This window comes from Cetorhinus maximus, chromosome 8 (genome assembly GCF_964194155.1).
Source record: "Cetorhinus maximus chromosome 8, sCetMax3.hap1.1, whole genome shotgun sequence".
NCBI lineage: Eukaryota > Metazoa > Chordata > Chondrichthyes > Lamniformes > Cetorhinidae > Cetorhinus > Cetorhinus maximus.
In genome coordinates, this window is record NC_135886.1 from 66,608,202 (window position 1) to 66,634,397 (window position 26,196).

A 26,196-nucleotide genomic window follows, 5' to 3' on the forward strand; every position below is an offset into this window, starting at 1 on the left:
AGGGACACCCGGCCGCGAACGTAGCCGCGGAAGAGGGACAAACAATCGGGCGGGACTCCCCCCTCGATCGCCCGCTGCCTGGACTTGTTAATGGCCAACCTGTCCAAGCCCAGGAGCAGGTTCACGAGGAGGTCCTCCTCCTTCCCGACCCCCTTCCGCACCGGGTGTCCGTAGATCAGGAGCGTGGGACTGAAGTGCAAACAAAACAGCAACAGAAGGTTTTTTAAATAACTAAAAAGGGAGTGCAGCCTATAACACCCTATGTAAACATGGTCCACGGACTCCACAAGACCACAAAAAGAGCAGGTGTCTTGGGAGTCCGTGAACCTACACATTCTACGGTTGTAGGGGACTGCTGCATGCAACACCCTCCAACCCAGGTCCCCGATAGAAAGCGGGAGGACACCTCCGTAGAGGGCCTCCCATCGGGGGCCTCCGCTGCCGGACGGCAACAAGGCACGCCATGGCGTGTCCAGACGGCGGACGAGGGCGAGAAAATGGAAGGTGTGCAGCATTAGTCCGTACAGGAAACTCCTCCGTGCCGTGCCAAATGGCACGGAGGGCATGTCCCCAAGGCGGCTCATATTATTGCGGGGCACCGATACCCAAGGGCGGGTTCGGGGCTTGGGGCCAATGTGGAATTCCGTCCGAACAGGGGAACGCTCAGACGGAAGACCACCGCACACCTGGGCCACCTCGAGACCTAAAATGACATTGGGTCCGAAGAAGATGTAACTCTTGTAGAGTTAAAACAATTAACTAAATTAACAATAACAATAACAAGGGAGAAATCAAGCACAGCCCCTAATTCAGGTCAGCTGTAAAAGCAAGGAAAAACTTTAAAGGAACCTTATAAACATTAAACCAAAATGTGATTAAAGGGGTCAACAAAACACCCCAGTCCCCGCGGTGCCCACCAGGTACGGAAGGCCTCGATGGTGCCGGCAGACACCGCGTGCTCCCTTTCCAGGGACACCCGGCCGCGAACGTAGCCGCGGAAGAGGGACAAACAATCGGGCGGGACTCCCCCCTCGATCGCCCGCTGCCTGGACCTGTTGATGGGCCAACTTGGCCAGGCCCAGGAGCAGGTTCACAAGGAGGTCCTCCTCCTTCCCGACCCCCTTCCGCACCGGGTGTCCGTAGATCAGGAGCGTGGGACTGAAGTGCAAACAAAACAACAGGAGGTTTTTTAAATAACTAAAAAGGGAGTGCAGCCTACAACACCCTATATATGCATGGTCCACAGACTCCACAAGACCGCAAAAAGGGCAGGTGTCTTGGGAGTTCGTGAACCTAAACATCCTTCGATTGTATGGGACTGCTGTGTGCAACACCCTCCAACCCAGGTCCCCGATAGAAAGCGGGAGGACACCTCCGTAGAGGGCCTCCCATCGGGGGCCTCCGCTGCTGGACGGCAACAAGGCACGCCAGGGCGTGTCCGGGCAGCGGACGAGGGCGAGAAAATGAAAGGTGTGCAGCAGCAGTCCATACAGGAAACTCCTCCGTGCCGTGCCAAATGGCACGGAGGGCATGTCCCCAAGGCGGCTCATATTATTGCGGAGCACCGGCACCCGAGGGAGGGTTCGGGGCTTGGGGCCAATGTGGAATTCCGTCCGAACAGGGGAACGCTCAGACGGAAGACCACCGCACACCTGGGCCACCTCGAGACCTAAAATGACATCGGGCCCGAAGAAGATGTAACTCTTTCAGAGTTAAAACAATAAACTAAATTAACACAATAAGGGAGAAATCAAGCACAGCCCCTAAGTCAGGTCAGCTGTAAAATCAAGGAAAAACTTTAAAGGAACCTTATAAACATTAAACCAAAATGTGATTAAAGGGGTCAACAAAACACCCCAGTCCCCGCGGTGCCCACCGGGCACGGAAGGCCTCGATGGTGCCGGCAGACACCGCGTGCTCCCTTTCCAGGGACACCCGGCCGCGAACGTAGCCGCGGAAGAGGGACAAACAATCGGGCGGGACTCCCCCCTCGATCGCCCGCTGCCTGGACCTGTTGATGGCCAACTTGGCCAGGCCCAGGAGCAGGTTCACGAGGAGGTCCTCCTCCTTCCCGACCCCCTTCCGCACCGAGATCAGGAGCGTGGGACTGAAGTGCAAACAAAACAGCAACAAAAGGTTTTTTAAATAACTAAAAAGGGAGTGCAGCCTACAACACCCTATGTAAACATGGTCCACGGACTCCACAAGACCACAAAAAAGGCAGGTGTCTTGGGAGTCTGTGAACCTACACATTTTACGGGGACTGCTGCGTGCAACACCCTCCAACCCAGGTCCTCGATAGAAAGCGGGAGAACACCTCCGTAGAGGGCCGAAGAAGATGTAACTCTTTCGAGTTATCAACATCACAGATTGTAACTCTTTCGAGTACATTCACAGTTCTTGGTTTCCGGGAGTGGGACATGAACCCACAACCTTCTGATTCAAAGGCGAGGGTGCTATGAACTGAGCCACAGCTGACACCATGTAACTCTTTCGAGTTATCAACAGTCACAGATTGTAACTCTTTCGAGTACATTCACAGTTCTTGGTTTCCGGGAGTGGGACATGAACCCACAACACTCTGATTCAAAAGCGAGGGTGCTATGAACTGAGCCACAGCTGACACCATGTAACTCTTTCGAGTTATCAACAGTCACAGATTGTAACTCTTTCGAGTACATTCACAGTTCTTGGTTTCCAGGAGTGGGACATGAACCCACAACACTCTGATTCAAAAGCGAGGGTGCTATGAACTGAGCCACAGCTGACACCATGTAACTCTTTCGAGTTATCAACAGATCGCATGTAACTCTTTCGAGTACATTCACAGTTCTTGGTTTCCGGGAGTGGGACATGAACCCACAACCTTCTGATTCAAAGGCGAGGGTGCTATGAACTGAGCCACAGCTGACACCATGTAACTCTTTCGAGTTATCAACAGATCCCATGTAACTCTTTCGAGTACATTCACAGTTCTTGGTTTCTGGGAGTGGGACATGAACCCACAACCTTCTGATTCAAAGGCGAGGGTGCTATGAACTGAGCCACAGCTGACACCATGTAGTTGCACAGCCTGGGCACGGGTGTTAATCACTTGTGCATAATGTTCACTATTGTCAATAAACTCCCAAGAATGTCTCCCTGGCTCCTTGTTCTGATGAACAGTGTTTGTGTCATTCAGTGTAAAGTATCCAAATTTGCTGACGATACAACAATAGGTGAGAGGGCATGTTGTGATGAGAACATAAAGCATCTGCAAGGGGATATAGACAGGTTGAGTGAGTGGATAAAAACTTGGCAGCTGGAGTTTATTGTTGGAAAGTGTGAGGTCATGCACTTAGGTAGGAAGAATCAAAAGGCAGACTATTATTTAAATGGAGAGAGATTCCAAAAAAGTGCAGCACAGAGGGATCAGGGTGTTCTTGTGCATGAAACACAAAATGTTAGCATGCAGGTGCAGCAAGTAACTAAAAAGGCAAATGGAATTTTGGCCTGTATTGCTAGAGGGTTGGAGTTTAAAAATAGGAAGTCTTGTTACAACTATACAGGATGTTGGTGAGGCTGCACTTGGAGTACTGTGTGCAGTTTTGGTCCCTGTATTTAAGAAAGGACATACTGGCATTGGAGACAATTCAAAAGAGATTCACTAGGCTGATTCCTGGGATGAAGGGGTTGACTTTATCAAGAATGGCTAAACATTATTCATTAGAGTTTAGAAAAATGAGGGGTGATCTTATTGAAACGTACAAGATTCTGAGAGGGCTTGACAGGGTAGATGTTGAGAAGGTGTTTCCACTAGTGGGGGAATCTTGAACTGGGGAACATAGTTACAGAATAAGGGGATACTCATTTAAAACTGAGATGCAAAGGAATTTCTTCTCTCAGCGAGAAGTGAATGTCTGGAATTTTCTACCCCAGAGAATTGTGGAGGCTAGGACACTGCAAGAATTTAAAGAGGAGATAGATAGATTTTTGAAATATCGGGGAGTTGAGGGCTTTGGGGAGCTGGCACAAAAGAGGAGTTGAGGCCTAGGGCAGATCAGCCATGATCTTGTTGAATGGCGGGGCAGGCTTGAGGGGCCAAATAGCCTACACCTGCTCCTATTTCTTATGTTCTTCCGTTCAGATGTGAAACCTTTCTGCACAAGATAGAGACAGGTGTCTCATTCAAGGGCCTTTTCCCTGTGCTCTGTGCAGCCTTCATACCAAAGAGATGGTCCGAACTCTCATTCCCTGGACACACTACTGATGCCTGCACTTCGATGGTGCTTGTCATTGCTGCCACAATATAGTGGACAGGCATCATAGAGTTCCGTCATTCTCTCTCTGTGCTCTCAGCACCTTTAAGGTGGGGCTTGTCCCCATCTCTTCAGCATCTGTGACCAGTGACGCTGTGCTCCTGGAGGGCTCAGGTGCGGCAGGCATCAGTAATGTGTCAGAAGATCTATGGAGTGTCCTCACTGCATGTCGTCATCACCTCCTGCAATCGAGTGAGGATTAGTACCTCCACTGCATCTCCATGACAGGAGCATTATCACAGAGTGTATGCGCGCCGCCATAAGCCAGACTGGAGTCAAACATTCACAGATGCAATGTGAGGATCTATGGGGACACCTCACTGCATATCGTCATCATTCTCCACAAATCTAACAGCTATGAGAGCCTCCCGAGCGTGCCTGCCTCATCTAGCCTGTGCGAGGGCCTCATCTCCATCATCGTCCCCTTCGAGGACCTCCTCACCCTCATCTCCATCGGCTTCCTCCTGATCAGAGGAGACGACCAGATCCTCCTCAGCCAGCTCCTCTCCCTGTTGCACCACTAGGTTGTAAAGGGCACAGTAGACGATGACGATGCATAATACCCTCAGCGGACTATATTGCATGGCTCCACCAGAGTGGTCCAGGCACCGGAATCTCATTTTCAGTATCCTGATGCTCTGCTTCACCAAGTTGTAGGTTGCAGCATGAGTCTCACCTTCGTGCTGCTGCAGTCTGAGGCCGCCGCACGGGTGTCATCGGCCAAGGCCTCTGCAGGTAGCCCTTGTCCCTGAAGAGCCATCGTGGCAGCTTCTGTGGACCCTGGAAGACTCCAAGGATCTGTGACGGACTCAGGATGTAGGCATCGTGCAGACTCCCTGGAAACCGTGCACACACCTGCAGGGTGCATTTCTGATGGTCGCACACCACCTGCACATTCAGTGAATGGAATTCCTCATGGTCGATGTAGTTGACCACGTGTTGTGATGGAGACCTGAGCGCCACGTCAGTGCAGTCGATTGCATCCTGCACCTGTGGGAAACCCAAGATCTGGGTGAATCCAATTGTTCTTGCATCCTGGCTGTCCTGGCCCCGGGCGAAATGAACAAAGTTGTGCACCCTCGCAAAGATGGCATCCATGACCTCATGGATGCATTTGTGGACGGAGGCTTGTGAGATCCCACAGAGGTCACCTGTGGAGCCCTGAAAGGAGCCACTGGCATAGAAATTGACGTCGCAGTCACTTTCACGGCCACTGGCAGTAGATGCCCTCCATGTCCCCACAGCGCCATATCCTGCAGCAGGTGGCAGATGTAACCATCCAGTACCCTACACATGCGCAGTCTTCAGCGACACTGGTTCTCAGTCATCTGCAGGAATGAAAGGCAGTGTCTGTAGACATGGTGTCACTAGGCGCTGACCAACAACGGCTCACTGTGGCTCTTCGGCGGCGTGTGCAGGAGCCCCAGCCGCCCCTTCTTCCAGAGGGTGCTGCTCCTCCCTCAGCACAGCCAGGAGCCTCTGACGCTCTCTCCTCCATTGTCTTCACTTTCTGTAGACAATCAGGCAAACAGCTAATTCACCCGGCTCCATGCTCCTGATGTAGTCCTGCAGGACGAAAGAGAGAGACACGTGGGTTAACATGGGTGTACTAAGAATATCTGTCCTGGTTAAGTCTGAAGGCTCCTTAAGGCTTCCCAGAGAGTGCTGGCCACCACTTGGATGGCCAGAGATTAGTGCGCTGCATGGCTACCCGAGACGCCACCCACCTCCGCCCCGCTCCACCTGACCGATTGGCCATAGCATTGCCCATTGGACTGCATGCTGTGCTCTCAGCTCAGGGGCATTCATTCTCCTAACCTGCACTGCAAGGCTGCACAGTTATCTTGAACCATGGGGGAGACTGGTCCAAACCGGAATGATGACTTTGCAAAGGGCTGTGAGCACCTCCACCAGTGACTGCTCCATGGCCAGCTTTAGCAAGGAGATTGTACAACGTGTGCAGTTGTACAACTGTTCTGCAGGCCAGTAAAACATTCATGACTTTGCAGTCCGTGCTGGGGTAGTGGGCGGGGATGGGTGGGAGGTGGTGGCTGGTGGGTCTGGAGCACTTGGTGGCACTTTGATACCGCTGCATTGCTTGAGTGTGCAGGTAAGCTAGAAGCCCGAATCCAATCATATCAATGCCTGTGCCAGAACTGCCTCAGCTGCAGAAGAATGGTCACTTTATAGGTGTCCCTAATGCGTGGTCGCTTCCCTTGCCCACCCTACCCCCACCTCGAATGCTTGTGCGCTATATTCAACCGCAAGGCAGCCCTTGCCCACCCCCAGCACAAGTCACTTCAACAGCAAGGCTGCATTTGCACCCCCCCCACCCCCACAAGTCACCTAAACAGCAGGGTTACCCTTGCCCCCCTACCACAAGTCGCTTCAACTGCAGGGTAGCCCTTGTACCTCCCCCACCATCCCCCCCACCACAAGTCGCCTCAACCGTAAGGCAGCTCTTGCACCCCCATAAACGTCACCACAATGGCAGGGCTGCTCTTGCCTCCACCCCCCACAAGTCGCCTGAATCCCAAGGCAGTTCTTGACTCCTCCCCACCCCACTCCCACTCCCAATGCGCCTCAAGCTTAACGTTCAACAGGTGACCCTGATGAGCGCTGCGCAACGTTATTGTGTACTCACCTCTGAGTTCCCCTCAAAGTGCATCCTGCCAAGTGCATGCCGTTTATATGCAGTTGTGAAACACGTGCTTTCCCGCCGGCGTGAATGGATGATCCCGGCGGGTTGGCCTAATAATGATATGCAGATGTATTACAATGAAGTTCCCGATGTCTGATCGCGGGAAGTTTGGCCCGCCGTTAGTGGGCTGAGCGACTGATTGCAAACTGGTTTCACGCCGTCGTAAAATCGATCACGCCGTATTGTCTGCTCATGCCACTGAACACGCTGACGCCAGTGGGCACAGAAAATCCTGTCCTTAGGCTCACACTTCTCCCTTGCAAACCGAACATGAAATTCTATCATGTTATGATTATTGTCGCTTAGAGGCTCCTTTACTATGAGGTTATTGATTAACCCTATCTCATTACTCACTACCAGGTCCAGATTAGCCTGCTCCTCGGTTGGCCCTAGAATATATTGCTGTAAGAAATTGTCCCAAATATACCCTATGAGCTCTTGTTCCAGACTACCTTTGCCAATCTGATTTGCGCAATCCACGTGTATATTACAATCACTCATGATTATTGCAGTGCCTTTCTTACACACCCCATTTATTTCTTCCTGTATACCTTGCCCTACCATATAACTACTGTTAGGGGATCTATAAACTAAGCCTACAAGTGACCTCTTAGCTTTGCTATTTTTTATCTCTACCCAAACTGATTCTACACCTTTCTCTTTTGAGACAAGTTCATCTCTGATTACTGTACTAATTGCATTCTTAATTAACAGAGCTATCCTGCCATCTTTTCCTCGCTTCCTATCTTTTCAAAATGTCAAATACCCTTCATATTTAGGTCCCAGCCTTGGTCACCCTGCAACCATGTCTCTGTAATGACTGTCAGGTCATACATATTTATTTCTATTTGTGCTAATTTTGTTTGTTATGAATGCTGCTTGCATTCAGATACAGAGCCTTTAACTCTGTCTTTTTACCATTTTGCAATCTCTGGCCTCATTTGCTGGTGCACTCTTAAGTTTGTTCTCTGTCCCTTCCTGCCACTCTCTGGTTATCATTACCCAAATCGCTACTCTGCTCTATTATCTTGTTGTTTCCCTTTGATTTACTACATTCTCTTCTCGCATGATCACCTTCCCCCACTATTTAGTTTAAAGCCCTCTCTACCACCCTAATTACATGACTTGCCAGAACACTGGTCCCAGCATGGTTCAGATGAAGACCATTCCAACAGTACAGCTCCCACTTTCCCCAATACTGGTGCCAGTGCCCTATGAATCGAATCCCATTTCTCCAACACCAGTCTTCAAGCCACGCTTTCATCTCTCGAATCTTATTTACCCTACACCAATTTGCTAATGGCTCTGGCAATAATCCAGTGATTATTACCTTTGAGGTTCTGCTTTTTAATCTAGCCCCTAGCTGTTCATAATCCCTAAACAGAATCTCTTTCCTTGTCCTAACTATGTCATTGATACCAACGTGGGCCACAACAACTGGATCCTCCCCCTCCCACCTCAAGTTCCTCTCCAACCTGGAGCAGATGTCCTGAACCCTGGCATCCAGCAGACAACACAGACACCTGAACTCACGCTCTCGGCTGCAGAGAACTGTGTCTATCCCTCTGACTATACTGTCCCCTACTACAACTACATTCCTATTAACTGCCCACGTTTGAATGGTTTCCTGTACCATGGTCAGTTTGCTCATCCACCTTGCGGCTCTTGCTTTCATCCATACAGGCTTCAAACCTGTTGGACAATTGCAAGGGCTGAGTCTCCTCTACTTCTGCCTTCTGGTTCCCCTTATCTGCGTCACTCACAGTCACACCCTCCTCTTCCTGGAATAAAGTGTCCAGGTAACCTTCCCCTCCTTGATGCATCGCAGAGTCTGTAGCTTGGCCTTCAGCTCAGTGACTCTGAGCCAAAGCTCCTCAGGTCGCAAACACTTACTGCAGACGTGTTTTCCCGAGATCTCACTGGTTTCCAGGAGCTGCCACATTCTGCAGTCACAACACATCACCTGCCCTGCTATCTTTACTGTGTCTTAATTAATTTTTTTTCTAAATTCATTTATAATTAATATACCCCACTATTCCCATTGAGCTTTACTGCTGCTAGTAATATTTAGTAATACTAATAAAACCTTACAATTACTAATAAGTTACATGAATTTTCAATGAAAAACAAGCAAAATGCTCACCAGCCAATCTGTTTCCCTGTGACATCAGACTTTGATTTTTTTCAGAACTTAGTTGGTCCACAGCCGTTCCCTCTGTTTCTCTCCCCGCTCTCATGCTGCTTTAAGTCCTCGCTGCTCTCCCACTCTCTTTCTCTTCTCTCATGTTGTTTTAAGTCATCGCCGTTTTCTCTCTCTATCCCCTCTCATGCTGTTTAAGTCCTCGCCAATCTCTCTCTCGCCCTGTTTTAAGTCCTTCTCGCTCTCTCTCTCTTCCCTCTTGCACTGTTTGAACTCCCCAACACACTCTTTCCCCTCTCGCGCTGTTCTATAACTAGGGGTCACTGTTTAAAAATAAGGGGTCGCCCATTTAAAACAGAGATGAGGTGAAATTTTTTCACTTGGCGGGTCGTGAGTTTTTGGAACTCTCTTCCTGAAAAGGTGGTGGAAACAGTGTCTTTGAATATTTTTAAGGCAGAGGTGTTTAGATTCTTGGTAAAAAAAGCAGGTGGTGGGTTATCAGCAGTAGGTGGGATGCAGATTTCAGGTTACTATCAGATCAGCCATGTCTTATTAAATGGCGGAGCTTGCTTGAGGGGCTGAATGGCCTACTCCTGCTCCTTGTTCATACGTTCACACTGTTTTAAATCCACGCTGCGCTCTTATGAGAAATGATAATATAACATAATAAAATTTCACATTCAGCTGAGGATGAGAAGCTTTGGGTCTAAAACTAGTGTCTTCAAGTTAAATAAAGGCAATTACAAAGATAGGAAGACAGAGTTGGCTAAAATGGACTGGGAAAGTAGGTTAAAATGTAAGACGGTAGAGAAGCAATGGCAGACATTAAAGGAAATATTTCTGAACTCAGCAAAACTATATTCCATTTGGGAAAAAAAGACTATGAGAAAGATGCACCATCATGGTTAATTAAGGAAGTTAAGGATTGTATAAAATTGAAAGAAAAGGTGTACAACTCTCAAAGATTAGTGATAGGCCAGAAAATTGGGAACATTTTAGAAACCAGCAAAGGATGACTAAAAAAACGGGAGAAATTGGCGTAGGAGAGAAAAATAGCAATAAACATAAAAACAGACAGTAAAAGCTTTTACAACTATATAAAAAGAAAAAAAGCAGTGTCAGTAAGCATTGGTCTCTTAGAGGGTGAGACTGGGGTACTAATAATGGAATACAAGGAAATATCAGACTTTGAACAGGTATTTTGTATCTGTCTTTACAGTAGAACACATAAAAAGCATCCCAAGAATAGTAGAAAAGCAGGGGCCAAAAGGAGGGAGGAACTTTGAACTATCACAAGAGAAAAAGTTCTAGGAAAATGAGCGGGACAAAAGGCTGACAAGATCTCAGGACCTGGTAATGTGTAATGAGGTAGGATTAATTAATGGTCTCAGTAAAGAATCCTCTGGGAAGAGGGAGAGATGGTAGTGTACTGGTAATGTCATTAGACTAGTAATCTGGAGACCCAGGTTAATTCTCTGAGCACACAGTTCAAGTCCCACTATGACAGCTGGTGGAATTTAAATTCAATTAATAAAATTAAAGCCAGTTCAGTAATGGTGACCATGACTATAATAGATGGTTGTAAAAAAACATCTGGCTTACTAATGTAAAGAAATCTGCTGTCCTTACCTGGTCTGGTCAGACCTACATGTGACTTCAGATCCACAATAATGTGGTTAACTCTTAACTACCCTCAGAAAAGGCCTAGCAAGCCACTCAGTTCTAGGGCAACTAGGGATGTTCAAGGACTGTAGGCCTTGCCAGTGATGTCCACATCTCATGAAAGAATAAATAAAAAAACCTGATGGCTTGCATCCTAGGGCCTTAAAGGAAATGGTTGCAGAGACAGTGGATGCATTGGTTGTAATCTTCTGAAGTTTTCTAGATTTTGGAAAGGTCCCGGTGAATTGAAAAGCCGCAAATGTAACCCCTCTATTTAAGAGAGGGAGACAGAAAGCAGGAAACTAGGCCAGTTAGATTAACGTCTGTCATTGGGAAAATGCTGGAATCCGCTAAGCACATTCAGAAAATCATAACACAATCAGATAGAGTCAACATGGTTTTGTTATAGGGACATAACGTTTGACAAATTTATTAGAGTTCTTTGAGGATGCAACAAACAGGATGGATAAAGCACAACCAGTAGATGCAGTGTATTTGGATTTCCAAAAATCATTTGATAAGGTGCCACATAAAAGGTTACTGCAAAAGATAAGAGCTCATGGTATTGGGGGTGATGTATTAGCAAGGATAGAGGATTGGCTATCAGGAAACAGAGAATCAAGATAAATGGGTAATTTTCATGTTGGCAAACTGTACTCAGTGGAGTGCCACAGGGATCAGTGCTGGGGCCTCAACTAATTGCAATCTATATCAATGGCTTGGATGAAGGGAATTACTGTATTGTAGCCAAAATTGCTGATCATACAAAGATAGATAGGAAAGCAAGTTGTTAGAAGGATACAAAGAATTTGAAAAGGGATATAGATAGATTAAGTGAGTGGGCAAAAAATTTGGCAGATGTACCATAATATAGGAAAATGTGAGGTTGTCCACTTTGGTAGGAAGAATAGAAAAGCAGAATATTTTTTAAATGGAGAATTTGCAGAATGCTGCAGTACAGACGGATCTGTATGCCCTTGCACACAAAGTCAGCATGCAGGTTCGGCAAGTAATTAAAAAGGCAAATGGAATGTTGGTCTTTATTGCAAGGGGCATGGCGTATAAGAGTAGGGAAGTCTTGCTACAACTCTTTGGTCTTGGCCTCTTTACATGTTCTTCAGTTCTCTGCCTGAAGACAGGTCTGACCCATAGCGCCATGACTTCCACCACAGGTAGAGCAAGGAGGCAGGCCCTGAGTTCACCCCAGCTGGAATGGAGAATGAACCCCGGGTTATTGACACCAATCTCTTCCACACTAGTCATCCAGCAAACTCACCCCATTCCAAGAGTCCGAGTTGCTGTGGCAACATGCTCTCTTACATGCATGTTGTAGTCTGGAGCTATGAACAGTGATGGTAGAGGCTCCAAGTTTCTTTCCATCACATAGCTGACCAGAAATCTCTCTCGCTCTTGCCACCTGCCATTGGAATGTGTTGGAAGGTTTTACAAGTTGATACTCAACCTATTTGGCTGCATTACGAACACACCTTCCTTGGCCATCAAGTCCTGGAGTGGGACTTGACCCGAAGCTTCTGGCTTAGAAGCAGGGACGCAACCCATTGCGCCACAAGTCTTCCCACTCTCATTATTTAAGGAAGGATATACTTGCATTGGAAGCAGTTCAGAGAAAGTTCACTAGGCTGCTTCCTGGAATGAAGGTGTTACCTTATGAGGAAAGGTTGAGCAGGTTCGGTCTGGAGTTTAGAAGAATGATTTTAGAAGGTGATCTTGTTAAAACATATAGGATTATGAGAGGGCTTGACAGGGTAGATGCTGAGAGAATATTTCCTCTTGTGGAGGAATCTAGAACCAGGGGGCACAATTTAAAAATAAGGGGTCTCCCATTTAAGGAGATAAGGAGGAATTTATTCTCTCAAAGGGCTGTTACTCTTGGAATTCTCTTCCACAGAGAGTTGTGGAGGCTGGGTCATTGAACATATTCAAGGCAGGAAGGTAGAGTTGAGGCCACAATCACATTAGTCATAATCTTATTGAATGGTAGAGCAGGCTATATGAGCCGAATGGCCTACTCCTGCTCCTATTTCTTATGATTTATAATGATCTTATGAACTATTTACAATCTATATTACTGACTTGGATGAAGGAACAGTGTGTGTTGAAGCCAAATTTGCCTACAACATCTTGTAAGTAGGAAAGCAAACTGGGAGGAGGACAAGGGCAATTAGAGACGGACAGTAAATGTTGGCCTAGCCAGCGACACCCACATCCCATGAATGAATTAAAAAAAACACAAAGAGCCTGCAAAGGGATACAGATAGGTTAAGTGAGTGGAATTTGGCAGATGGAGTATAATGCAGGAAAATGTAAGGTTGTTCACCTTGATAGGAAGAATAGAAAAACAGAATAACATTTAAGTGGAGAGACACTGCAGGATGCTTTGGTACTGAGGGTCTTCTCGTACATGAATCGCCAAAAGTTAGCATGCAGGCACCACAAGTAATTAGGAAGGCAAATGGAATATTGGCCTTTATTGCAAGAGGCTGGAGTATAAAAATAGTGAAATCTTGCTATTATGTTACAAGCTGTGGTGAATACTGTGTGTAGTTTTGTCTCCTTAATTAAGGGCAGATATACTTGCATTCGAGGCAGTTCAGAGAAGGTTCACTAGGCTGATTCCTGGGATGAAGGGCTTGTCTTTTTTTTGTCTACACTGGAGTGCTGTGTTTGGCTGCAGTAGAGAGCTTCAGTTGGCGATTGGTGACTGAGGGAGTTTTACAGTTTAAAATAGCGAGAGGAGAGCTGGGATTTTCACAGTTTAAAACAGCGAGAGGAGAGCTGGGATTTTCACAGTTTAAAACAGTGAGAGGAGAGCTGGGATATTCACAGTTTAAAATAGTGAGAGGAGAGCCAGGGTTTTCACAGTTTTAAAACAGCGAGAGGAGATCCGGGAGTTTCACTGCTTAAAACATCGCAAGAGAGCTGGGATTTTCAGTTTAAAACAGCAAGAGGAAAGCCGAGATTTTCACACTTTAAAACAGCGAGAGGAAAGCCAGGAGCACACGGAGAGCAGATCTGTGTGAGTAGGGCAGCGGCGGCGTGACATGAAAACCAGTGGCAGAGAGCCACTTCAACCTCTTTCTTCCTGACAGAGCCAGTGTGTGACATCACTGGAAAATAGGTGATTGGTAGGTATTTCTTCCATGTCTCTTTTGATTGGCCAAGTGGTTTAAATCAGGAGACATTATTACAGCTGAAGAGTACAGTTAAGAAATTCACTTTTAAAATACTTAACACCCAAATTTATTAAATAGAATAGAGATGGCTGGGTAGGCGATGTGTTGCAGCTGTAACATGTGGGACCTGGTGGACGCCAGTGCGAATCACGGTGACCACATCTGCAACAAGTGTTGACTGCTCGAGGAACTTTGGCTCAGATTTGATTAGCTGGAGTCTGAGCTACGGACACTACGACACATCAGGAAGGGGAGAGTTACCTGGACACGGTGTTTCAGGAGGCAGTCGCACCCCTTAGATTAATTACATCAAATTTGGTCCGTGGTCAGGGACAGGAGGGTGTGACTGCAAGTGAGGCAGGTATGGGGATCCAGAATTTAGCTTTGGAGGAGCCTCAGCCAGTGCCTTTGTCCAATAGGTATGAGGTTCTTGCTCCTGATATGGATGAGGGCACAGACTGCAGGGAAGATGAGTGAACTGACCACAGCACTGTGATACAGAGCACCATTCAAGTGGGGGGGAGAAAAGAGAAATAGTAGTTGTAATAGGGGATAGCATAGTTAGAGGAATAGATGCTGTTCTCTGCTGCAAAGACAGAGTCCCGAAGGCTGTGTTGCCTACCTGGTGCCAAGGTTAAGGACATCTCTTATGGGCTGGAGAGGAACTTGGAGTGGGAGGGGAAGGATCCAGTTGTCATGGCCCACATAGGTACCAACGACATAGGTAGGACTAGGAAAGAGGTTCTGCTGAGGGACTACGATCAGCTCGGGGCTAAATTAAAAAGCAGAATCACAAAGGTAATAATCTCCAGATTACTACCTGAGCCACGTGCAAATTGGCGTAGGGTAAATAAGATTAGAGAGGTAAATGCGTGACTCAAAGATTGGTGTGGGAGAAATGGGTTCTGATTCATGGGTCACTGGCACCAGTACTAGGGAAGGAGAGAGCTGTTCCATTGGGACGGGCTTCATTTGAACCATGCTGGGACAAGTGTCCTGGTGAATCGTATAACTAGGGTTGTAGATAGGGCTTTAACTAATTAGTGGGGGGGAGGATTCAATTGAAGTTTAGAAAATCAAACATAAATGAGGGAGCAGAGATGCAGGGGTAGTGAAGAGGTGAATAATAATCAAAGTGTGACAGGAAAGGGCAGAAAATTTAAGTGGAAGAGTGCAGCAGAAATTAGAACCAGAATGAGTAGTAATGGTAAAAAGTCAAAGCTTAAGGCTCTTTAATTGAATGCACGCAGCATTTGTAACAAGATAGATGAGTTGATGGGACAAATAGAAATAAATGGATATGACTCGATAGCTGTAACAAGGACGTGGTTGCAGGGTGACTAAGACTGGGAACTCAATATTCAAGGGTATTCGATGTTCCGGAAAAATAGGCAAAAGGGAAAAGGAGGTGGGGTAGCTTTGTTAATAAAGGAAGGTATCAGTGCAGTGGTGAGTAGTGATATAGGTGTAATAGATCGTGATGCGGAATCAGTTTGGGTGGAAATAAGGAATAGCAAGGGGAGGAGGTGATGGGTGGGAGTCGTCTATAGGCCCCCAAAGAGTTGCCTCACTGTAGGACAAAGTATAAATCGGGAAATAATGGAGGCGAGTTAGAAGGGTGCTACAATTGTCATGGGTGATTTTAATCTGTATATTGACTGGACAACTCAGATTGGCAGGGGTAACATGGAAGACAAATTTGTAGAGTGCATCAGGGATTGTTTCTTAGAGCAATACGTTGCAGAACCTACTCGGGAACAGGCTATTTTAGATCTAGTAATGTGTAATGAGGTAGGATTAATAAGAGATATCGAAGTTAAGGATCCTCTAGAGGGTAGCGATCACAACATGGTAGAATTTCAAATTCAGTTTGAGGGTGAGCAACTCGGATCTCAGACCAGTGTCCTCAGCTTAAATAAAGGCAATTACAGAGGTATGAAGAAAGAATTGTCTAAAGCGGGCTGGGAAAATAGACTAAGATGAAGGTCAGTGGATGAGCAGTGACAGACATTTAAGCAGATATTTCATAGTGCTCAGCAAAAATTTATCTCGGTCAAAAAGAAGGACTCGATGAGAAGGATGAACCACCCGTGGTTAACAAAGGAGGTCAAGGAGAGTATCCAATCAAAAACTAAGGCAAACAAAGCAGCAAAAACTAGTGGTACGCCAGAAGATTGGGAATTTTTTAGGAACCAGCAGCAGATGACTAAAAAGCTAATAAAGAGGGACAAAATTGATTATGAAAGTAAATTGGTAAGAAATATAAAACCAAACAGCCACAGCTTCTATGGGTATATAAAAAGAGTAGCTAAAGTGAGCGTGGGACCCTTGGAGGATGCCATTGGAGAATTGATAACAGGAACGGGAAATGACAGATAATTTAAACTAATATTTTGCATCAGTCTTCACGGTGGAGGACACTATAAGTATTCCAAAGATATAGAATAAGCGAGGAACTAATTGGAGGAAAGATCTTGTAACAGTCTGTATCATGAGGGACAAAGTATTTGAGAAACTAATGGGACTAAAGGCAGACAGGACCTGATGGCCTGCATCCAAGGGCTTTAAAGGAAGTGGCTGCAGAGATAGTGGAGGCATTGATCAAAATATTCCAGAACTCACTGGATTCCCAGGGTCCCAGCAGATTGGAAAACCACTAAAGTGATGCCCCTGTTCAAGAAGGGAGGGAGACAAAAAACAGGAAACTATAGGCCAGTCAGTCTAACATCTGTCGTTGGGAAAACGCTAGAGTCCATTATTAAGGAAGAAATAGCAGGACATTTAGAAAAGCTTAACGCAATCAAACAGAGTCAACATGGTTTTGTGAAAGGGAAATCATGTTTGATAAATTTGCTAGAATTCTTTGAGGATATAACAAGCAGAGTTGATAAAGGTTAACCAGTAAATGTAGTGTATTTGGATTTCCAGCAGGTGTTTGATAAGGTGTCAAATAAAAGGTTATTGCACAAGATAGGAGCTCACTGTATTGGGGGTAATATATTAGCATGGATTGAGGATTGGTTAACACACAGAAGACAGAGAGTTGGGATTAATGGGTCTTTTTCACGTTGGAAAGACGTAACTAGTGGAGTGCCACAAGGATCAGTCCTAGGTTCTCAAATTATTTACTATCAATATAAATGACTTGGAGGAGGGGGCAAATGTATCCAAATTTGCTGATGATACAAAAATAGGTGGGAGGGCATGTTGTGATGAGGACATAAGGAATCTACAAGGGGATATAGAAAAGTTGAGTGAGTGGGAAAAAAACTTGGCAGATGGAGTTTAATGTAGGAAAGTGTGAGGTCATGCATTTTGGTAAGAAAAATCAAAAGGTAGACTATTATTTAGATGGAGAGAGACTCCAAAAAAGTGCAGCACAGAGGGATCTGGGTGTCCTTGTACATGAAACACAAAAGGTTAGCATGCAGGTGCAGCAATTAATTATGAAGGTAAATGGAATTTTGGCCTGTATTGCTAGGGGATTGGAGTTTAAAAATAGTGAAATCTTGTTACAACTGTACAGAGTGTTGGTGAGGCTGCACCTGCAGTACCTTGTACAGTTTTGTCCCCATATTTAAGAAAGGGTACACTGGCATTGGAGGCAGTTCAAAAAGATTCACTAGGCTGATTCCTGGGATGAAGGGGTTGACTTATCAAGAACAGGTAAACAGGTTAGGCCTTTTTTCATTAGCGTTTAGAAGAATGAGGGGTCAGCTTATTGAAATGTACAAGATTCTGAGGGGGCCTGACAGGGTAGATGTTGAGAAGATGTTTCCACTAATGGGGGAATCTTGAACTAGGGAACATAGTTGCAGAATAAGGGCACACTCATTTAAAGCTGAGATGCGAAGGAATTTCTTCTCTGAGGGTAGTGAATGTCTGGAAGACTCTACCTCAGAGTTGTGGAGGCTAGATCACTGGAAGTATTTAAAGACAGGGTAGATAGATTTTTAAAATATTGGACAGTTGAGGGCTATGAGAAGCTGACATGAAAGAGAAGTTGAGGCCTGGGGCAGATCAGCCATGATCTTATTGGGGCAGGCTTGAGGGGCTGAATGGCCTACTCCTGCTCCTATTCCTTATGTTCTTTATGTCTTATTAGGAAAGGTTGAGCAGTTGGGCTATACTTATTAAAGTTTAGAAAAATGAGGGATGACCTTCTTGATCTTGTTAAGATTCAATGGGCTTGACAGGATAGATGTTGAGAGGATATTTCCCCTCGTGGAGGAATCTAGAACAAGACAGCACAGCTCCAGAATAAGGGGTCTCTCATTTAAGACAGAGTTAAGGAGGAATTTCATCTGTCAGAGGGTCGTTAACCTTTGGCATTCTCTTCCCCAAAGAACAGTGAAGGCTTTGTCATTGAATATATTCAAGGCTGAGTTAGCCAGGTTTTGATTGACAAGGAAGTCAGGAACAATGTGGGCCCCATGAAAAGCAATAATATGGATAATGTTAACGAAAATAAGGGAGTGAAGACACATTGAACAATTATTTTGTGTTAGTATTTACAGCAAAGCAAGAGGGTCAGTATGCCAGACATCCCAAGGATATTAATAGTGAATCAGGGTCAGGGACCTACCATAATGTGAGGAAAATAATGGCACTAAAGAGTGGCAGATCCCCAGGATCAAGTGATTTCCATCATATGTGTGAGGAAGGTGTAATAACGTTATTGGAATTTATTGTAAAATAGTGGTATCTGTGTCTATATGTGTGTGTGTGTGTTTGTGATTTAATTGAATTAAAGGCAGCTGGTCGGAAGGCTTTGATGTGTCAGGAAATAAGCTAGGTTTGAAATGTTGAGTAGGTACCATGGGGGATGTTTTAGAATGTAAGAGGTAATGGGAACATTTGCATTTTAAATAAACCAGACTAGCTTGGATTCAAAGAGAGGGAGTGAAATATTACCCCTAGCCAGGGGAAGTTAAGAAACAGTGTGTTTATTTTTCCCCAAAGATTACTGGTAAATTTGGTACCACGAGAGATTTTTATTATTAGAAAGGTAAAGTCCAAAGACATAGTGAAACAATGGGAATTTGCATTCAAAACGGAAAATATGTATAAAGGAGCAAAGGCTGTGTGTAAGGGTAAGCATTTTAAGATCTAACAAGTGTGAAAAGCCTTCAGCATCTATGCCTCAAGCTGCTGCCTACAACAAACTGAAGTTAAGTAAACTCACTTTGAATTGGATTGTTGGGTATCATGTTTCTTAGCCAGGGTCTTTTAAAATCTATTGCCTTAATGGAGGTGTAACTGGGAGTCAGATTAATTAGGGGAGTTAGAAATTATTATAGTAGCAATTTATAGACATATGTATGTGCTTAAAATCATTTTCCTATTAATAAATTTTGTAAAAACCTGTAAGGCTTGGTGGTCTTATTACTACTGAATTCAAAGCCCGCATCTCAAAACATACAAATTGCAAAAATAGCTGTTGCAGTTGTCTGAAGTTTCCCTCTGGAATTTGAACAACTCAGCATTCACCATTGGCTGTGCCATAACATATGTTTTTTAAGAAAATAGGCCAGAACATTGCTGAAGCCCTAACTATAATCTTCCAAAGTTCTCTCAGTTCTGTACCCGTTCATGATTTTGTCTAAATCATCAGACTGCCAGAAAACAGGATTCTCCCAGTGAAGACCCCACTTTGGCCAGGATTTTCCCCTTGGCAATTTGGGGGCGGGGCTCGGTCGCCAAGGGGAAAATGACGCAGAATGACATCGGGAGGAATCCCCAACGTCATCCCGGTTCATTTAAATTTTTAGGAAGGCGGGCAGACAGTGAAATCAGCTGTCCGCCAGCCGACCTGTCGATGGCCAATTGAGGCCATTGACAGGCTAGTTAAAGTAATTAAAGACCTGCCCTTGCAACCTTAAGGCTGGCGGGCAGGCCAGGAGCCCCAGCGAGCTCCAGATTATTGATGAAACTTCATCCACTGGCGGGATGAAGTTTCATGTCCGTATTTTAAAAAATTAATTAAGTTTATGCAGTCTTTATTAACATGTCCCATCTCGTGTGACATTGTCACATGAGGAGGACATGTTAATAATTTTTAAATTTTTGTCTTTTTAAAGTTTTTCGTACTGTCACTGGTCTCCCTGAGACAGTACTTTGTCTCAGGGAGAAGTGTGCTCTTTCGCATGCATGCGCGAAAGAGCGCACTTTGATAGCTGGGGATTCCCTCCCCGCACAGAAGCGCATAGCACTTCCCATCGGGGATGCCGCTGGCGGGCCTTAATTAGCCCGCCCACGCAGTGGGCCTTGTTTCAGTGGCGGGGGTTGGCTGCCTGCCCGCCGCCAAGCCAGTGGGGCCTACCTGCCATCCAAGGGCAAGATTCTGCCATTGTGCTGGACATGGGCCTGCCAGCTCAATCAGCATACCCAAGGTGGGAATTGAATGGGCCCAATTTGCCAGCTACTTTTTCCGTGAGTTCTGATGATCCCTTTATAAATGTCAGCAACAAGCCTGAGCCTCAGTTGCCAGCACTCAAAAATGCAGATATGAGCTTCCTGGCGCTAAAAGAAAGGACCCATTAAAATCAATGCCTGTCCAAAATTTGGCTCCTCAATGGAGTCATTCCCTTGCCTTTACCCCCTTGCTTGGTGAATTCCATCAAGGTTAACTGCCCTCCAAAGCCACACTTAAGCCTATAAAAATCCTCTAACTTGCCTTTCATGAGGTTTCCTAGCCTTTTGTCCTGCCTCCATGCCAATTACTGCCTCTTCTCACTTGGCAGGGTCATAGAGGTCTTCCGAAGCCTACCAGCCCTGGTGAAAATCCTAACAGATCTGACCTTGGGCCTTTCGAAAGGGATGATTGGGCTTCCTGCCCCACATCCTTTCCCACGCCCCACAAAATGGTCAATGGTGGAAATGGAGGCACATCTGTTTGTGTCATTTGGCGGTCATTTTTTTGCTGTTTTGCCTTTATTTGGTCCTGTTTCGGGACTGCAAAATCTGGCCCCATGATTCTCCTTAAAAGTAATGTAACATGATGGGGTAAACAGCCTGTGATGTCTGACCTGTCTGATGTACCACCCCAGGAACTTTTCTATCACCAGGATATGAACTGCTTTGTTCTGCTTTCCACAACTCTCTATCATTTCATAATTAACTTCCTAAATGGCGTAAATGTTAAATTCACATCCTACATATAATATAATAAATACACAATTGTACCTCTGGGAGTTAACTCCTTGTAAATTGAATTAGCCTTTATAACAATATCATAAAATGAAATGTAAAAAAAATCCCATTCAAGTCAAATTGTTACAGAAAACTGTGACACAGTGTAACAGAAATTGTACTCTTCTAATGTATAGATTTTTTCATTTCCATCTGTCATCTTTGAAAAAGAGATTCAATTTCCTTACCAGATTGTGATCAATCGAGGAATTCAGGATGGTTTCTGCAACAACTTTGTGAGAAGTGTTGTGGTATGGATGAGATGTATTTGTTGGAGGTCGCAGGTCAAATATTACATATTTTTTATTTTTCGCTGCAAGAGCCAACAGCTGAGTCAATGGACAAACACGTTGCTTGAAAGCTTTTTTTTGTGATGCTTCCGATAGCATCCTCACTGTGTTGTAAGGATCTTTCTATGAGGGAGTGAAGTCAGAAAAAGAGACACAAAATGTCAGGCAAACACTCAGAATATGTTACAGTGTACACTACACAAATCAACATATTCTGTTAGTTGAGGAACAGAAAGTTATAGAAGCTATGCAATTTATAACAGAAAATATTACAGTAATAAAATTTACAGTTCCAAGGATAATGAAAACGTCTATCATTTGCATTTAAATGTTTTTTTTCATGTGACTTGTGTGCTCAATAAAATGAGAAATCTTATAACTTCCAAATAAATATTTTCTCATTTCAGATACTCTGTCCATATTGAGTGTTCCAAATGTTAGTGTGGCATAGGTTAGATGCGAAGTACACTATCCCATTCAGCACTCCCAGATGTAGCATAGTTAGGTGCAGAGAGACGCTACTTTAATTTTTCTCAACATGTCTTTGACCCAACTTCAGAATAGCAATATTTTCCAATGTGGCATTTCCATTTATCTTCCCAGCCAACCTGTAGTCTTTCTGGCAGAGATTGCACATAGTGCAAAGTTAGGGGAGCTTTACATTGTGGGCCTATGCCTATCAGGAACTGTGCTGAAGCTGCACCGAGTTCAATTAGTGAAGGATCTTAAGACCTGTTGAGAGAGGAGACTTTGGGCCTGGATTTTCATCCTCGAGGTGGGTAGTGGAAGTCAGGAAAATTCCCCACTTGGCCCACCTCCCTGGGGAGAAAGTGCCCGCAAAGGCGGGATCTTCACTGCCACGCAGCTTGGGGGGTGGTGGGGGGGGGCGGATGGGCTGGAGTCAGGCCAGTTGACCCAGGAAAAAGTTTGGAGACAGCTAGAGGGGCTGCCAGGTGCAGAGGCGGGCTGTTTAAAAGGCCTGACTTGGTGCTGTGGGACTTTGTCCCAGTTAAAATAAAAACACAAAGGCCCTCCAGCCCTCACACCCTCCAAATGCTCCCCATGCTCCATCTATGCCACCTTATGCCACCCACAAACCCTTGAAACCACTTGGCTGAGAGCCCAGGCACCCATTATGCTTGTTGAAACAGGTGCACCCCAGATCAGGCTCTCTAATCTCTGCTGTCAATTTCACAATGTTTGTTTACACAACCTTAAATGGTTTCAAGGGTTTGTGGTTTTTGTTATTGATACTTTAAATGGTCTGGATGATTGAGTTTTATTGGCTTCTAATGAAATGACTTTTTTTCCCCAACATAGGAGAAAGCTATGAATGAATTACTTTTGCTGAAGCTTTTTTATAAACACACCATACTGTCACTATAGGATTCATTGGTTCAATACAATGTATAGTAGGTCAATGAGCATGAAAGTGCCATAGCTAGGCATAGGGGGCATGAGGGGCAATGGGGAGGTGGTGGTGTGGGGTGTGGGAGGATGGAAGGGCCAAGCTTGGAATGGGAGGCATGAGGAGTGGGTGGATAGGCAGAGCTTGGAATGGGGGGGGCATGAGGAGGATCTTTTGAACTTACCATTTAAAAGGTCTCCTCATGCAAACTAGACTTCTTCTGAGGGGCTGTGAACCAGGACTCTTTAAAAACCTGGTCCAACTCCATGAAAATTGCGGAGGTGTAGGACATGACTATCTCTGCAGTGAAGCTGGCCAGGTTGGGAGTGCTGGATGTGGGCCTTTGACAGGAACCAGCCCGCAACCTTTAAAAGCATTCTCACAAATCAGACAGTCCAGGAATGGGGTCAGGAATCCCAGAATCGGTACCTGCTCACCATTATTAAGGGCTCTTGAGTCATTCCAACTTAGTGAAAATTCAAGCCTTTAAACTTCTCATTCTCAGCTGGATTCAAAAACAGGGACCTAAAGGTGAAAGGTTAATGCCTAGCCCAGATGCTGCATATAGTACCTTAAACTTACTTATTCTATTAATTGCATCCTGTGAACTCATTGATTTCTATTTCGCACATGGGTCATAACTTTTCACAAAGCTCAGACAGTGGTTTGATATTAAAGAGGAAAATGAACATGAAAAGCTGTTGTATCTTCCTTCACCTTCAGAAACCAATTTCCAGCATTGAGCTTCTGAATCTCTGCCCATGTAAAACTTGAGGCTTTATTTCTGGCTCGCTTAGGAAAAACTGCTACTATGTCTGTTGTCCTTTCAAATGTAGAGTCGTGCATTAGAAATGGGACTCCATCAGAACTATGAAAAACAAAATGTAGGTCTTGTCAATCTAGTTTTTAGTATTTTTTAACAAATTATCAGACCGGCATGTTGTTGTTCATTGGTATTCTATAGACCAATTTCACTGTATGCTTAATTAATACGATAATCCCCTTGAGGTTTATGTAACATTCTTTGTGGTTGAAACAGCAAATATAGGTTAGCATAAACTCAAAATAAGTAATGAGGATTCAGGCGACTACGGCAGAGTGAGACAGAGACTGAGTGAGCAGTGCATTAGGTTCATGTGGTAAATTCTGGTAAGTCCTTTTCAGGTTTAACAATAGTTTAACACAATACTAACCTTCAAATAAGCTGGGCTAGCTTGTTAAGTAAAGAACTGCCTGGAGTGGCAGGTAATCACCTGAAAAGATTTGGTTCAAGTGGTGTTAATTACTGTAGCAGGAAGCTAAACTAGCTAGTGACTCAGAGGGTCTATAAAAGAGACGGCCTTTTCAAACCACACAATCAGTAGGGGGCATGTGAGGAGACAGGCAACTACGAATTACACTGGAGTGAGACTGAGACCAAGTGAGTCTTGAATTAGGTTCATGTGGGAATTTGGTGCACAGGGGAAAGAAGTTTGGTATACATAGGAATAATTCTAAGTTAATTAAGTGAGTAATTAAATTAACTAAGTAACACAAGTAACAATAGCAGGACAGGTGTTGTGTTGCAGCTGAGGAATGCAGGTTTTTTGGACGGCAAGCCAATATGTCAAACACATCTGCAGAAAGTTCAAGTTGCTAGAGGAATTCCAGATCAGGATTACTGATCTGGACGCCGAACTGCAGACACTGTGCAACATAAGGGAGGTGGGGAAATACCTGATACGTTGTTCCAGAAGATGGTCATGCCTTTTAGAATAGGGTAATCTGTTTTGGTCAGTAGTGAAGGACAGGAAGATGTGATCATGAGTGAGGCAGGTAAAGGGACCGAGCAGACAGTAATGGAGGAGCCTCAGACTTTGCAATTGTCAAACAGGTTTGAGGTGCTCACAACCTGTGTGGACAAAAGTGAGACCTGCAAGATGGATAAGCAGCCAGGTCCTGGCACCATGGTACAGGTTCAAGTGGGAGAAGCAACCAGGAATGTAGTGGTAGTAGGGGATAGAAAAGTGAGGGGGATTGACACTGTTCTTTGCAGCAAAGGGCGAGAGTCCAGAAGGTTGTGTTGCCTGCCTGGGGGCCAGGGTTTGGGCCATCCGCTCAAGGCTAGAGAGGAACTTGCAATGGGAGGGGGAGGATCCTGTTGTCATGGTCCATGTGGGTATCAATGATATGGGCAGGACAAGGAAAGAGGTTCTGCATAGTGAGTATGAGAAGGTACCAAATTAAGAAGCAGAACCTCAAAGGTAATAATCTAGAGATTATTACCTGAGCCACATGCAAATTGGCAAGGACAAATAAAATTAGAGAAATGACTCTTAGCTCAAAGACTGGTGTGGGAGAAGTGGGTTCCGGCTCATGGAGCACTGGCACCAGTATTGGGGAAAGTGAGGGCTGTACCATTGGGTTGGTTTACACCTGAACCATGCTGGGACGAGCATTCCTGCGAATTGCAAAATGAAGGTAGTAGCAAGATGTAGCAAATCTAGGGTAGATTCAAGGCAGGAAACCATAATAGTAATATGGGAAATGAAGGTCATAGAATAGCAGGAAGGGACAGAGATAAAATCCAAGATTACACCAATAGTGAAGACTAGATGTTACAAAGGTAACAAAAAGACAAAACTAAAGGCTCTGTATCTGAATGCGCTTAGCATTCATAAAGAAGTAAATGAATTGATAGCACACATTGAATTAAATAGATATGATCCGATAGTGATTACTGAGACATGGTTGCAGGATGACAAGGATTGGGTCCTGAATATTGAGGGGTATATGACATTCAAGAAGAATAGGAAGCCAGGTAAAGGTGGAAGGGTAGCACTGTTGACAAGGCTGGCATTGGTGCAATAGCTAGAGATGACTTTTGTTTGGGAGATCAGGATGTAGAATCGGTTTGGGTGGAGATGAGGAATATTAGGGGAAAGAAGTCATCAGTGGGGGTGGTCTACAGGCCTCCTAACACAATGTAGGACAAAGTACACAAGAAAGAATATTGGGTATGTATGATAAGGGGATGGTAATAATCATGGGTGATTTTAATCTACATATAAACTGGAAAAATCAGACTGGCAGTGATAGCCTGGATGAGGAGTTCATAGAATGCTTTTGAGATAGTTTAGAGCAGCACATTCTGGAACCAACCAGAGAGCAGGTTATACTAGACTTGGTTTTGTGTAATGCAACAGGATTAATTAATAACCTTCAAGTGAAAGCACCCCTAGGTAGCAGCAACTGCATTATGACTGAATTTACGTCCAGTTTGAAAGGGAGGAATGGTTCTAAGACTAGTATTTTAAACTTAAATAAAAGGCA

General features: G+C 45.0%; 1 protein-coding gene across 2 annotated transcripts in view; it reads right to left on the minus strand.

The window, feature by feature from the left end:
• Nucleotides 1-26,196, minus strand: part of gdpd2 (glycerophosphodiester phosphodiesterase domain containing 2) — a 162,843-nt gene that overhangs the window by 43,204 nt on the left and 93,443 nt on the right. For both annotated transcript variants that reach the window (XM_078546236.1, XM_078546235.1), the window contains exons 11-12: nucleotides 23,602-23,752; nucleotides 21,375-21,599 (exon numbers count right to left, since the gene is read on the minus strand). In XM_078546236.1, the coding sequence (XP_078402362.1) occupies nucleotides 21,375-21,599; nucleotides 23,602-23,752 (376 nt within the window). The remainder of the gene's footprint in view (nucleotides 1-21,374; nucleotides 21,600-23,601; nucleotides 23,753-26,196) is intronic.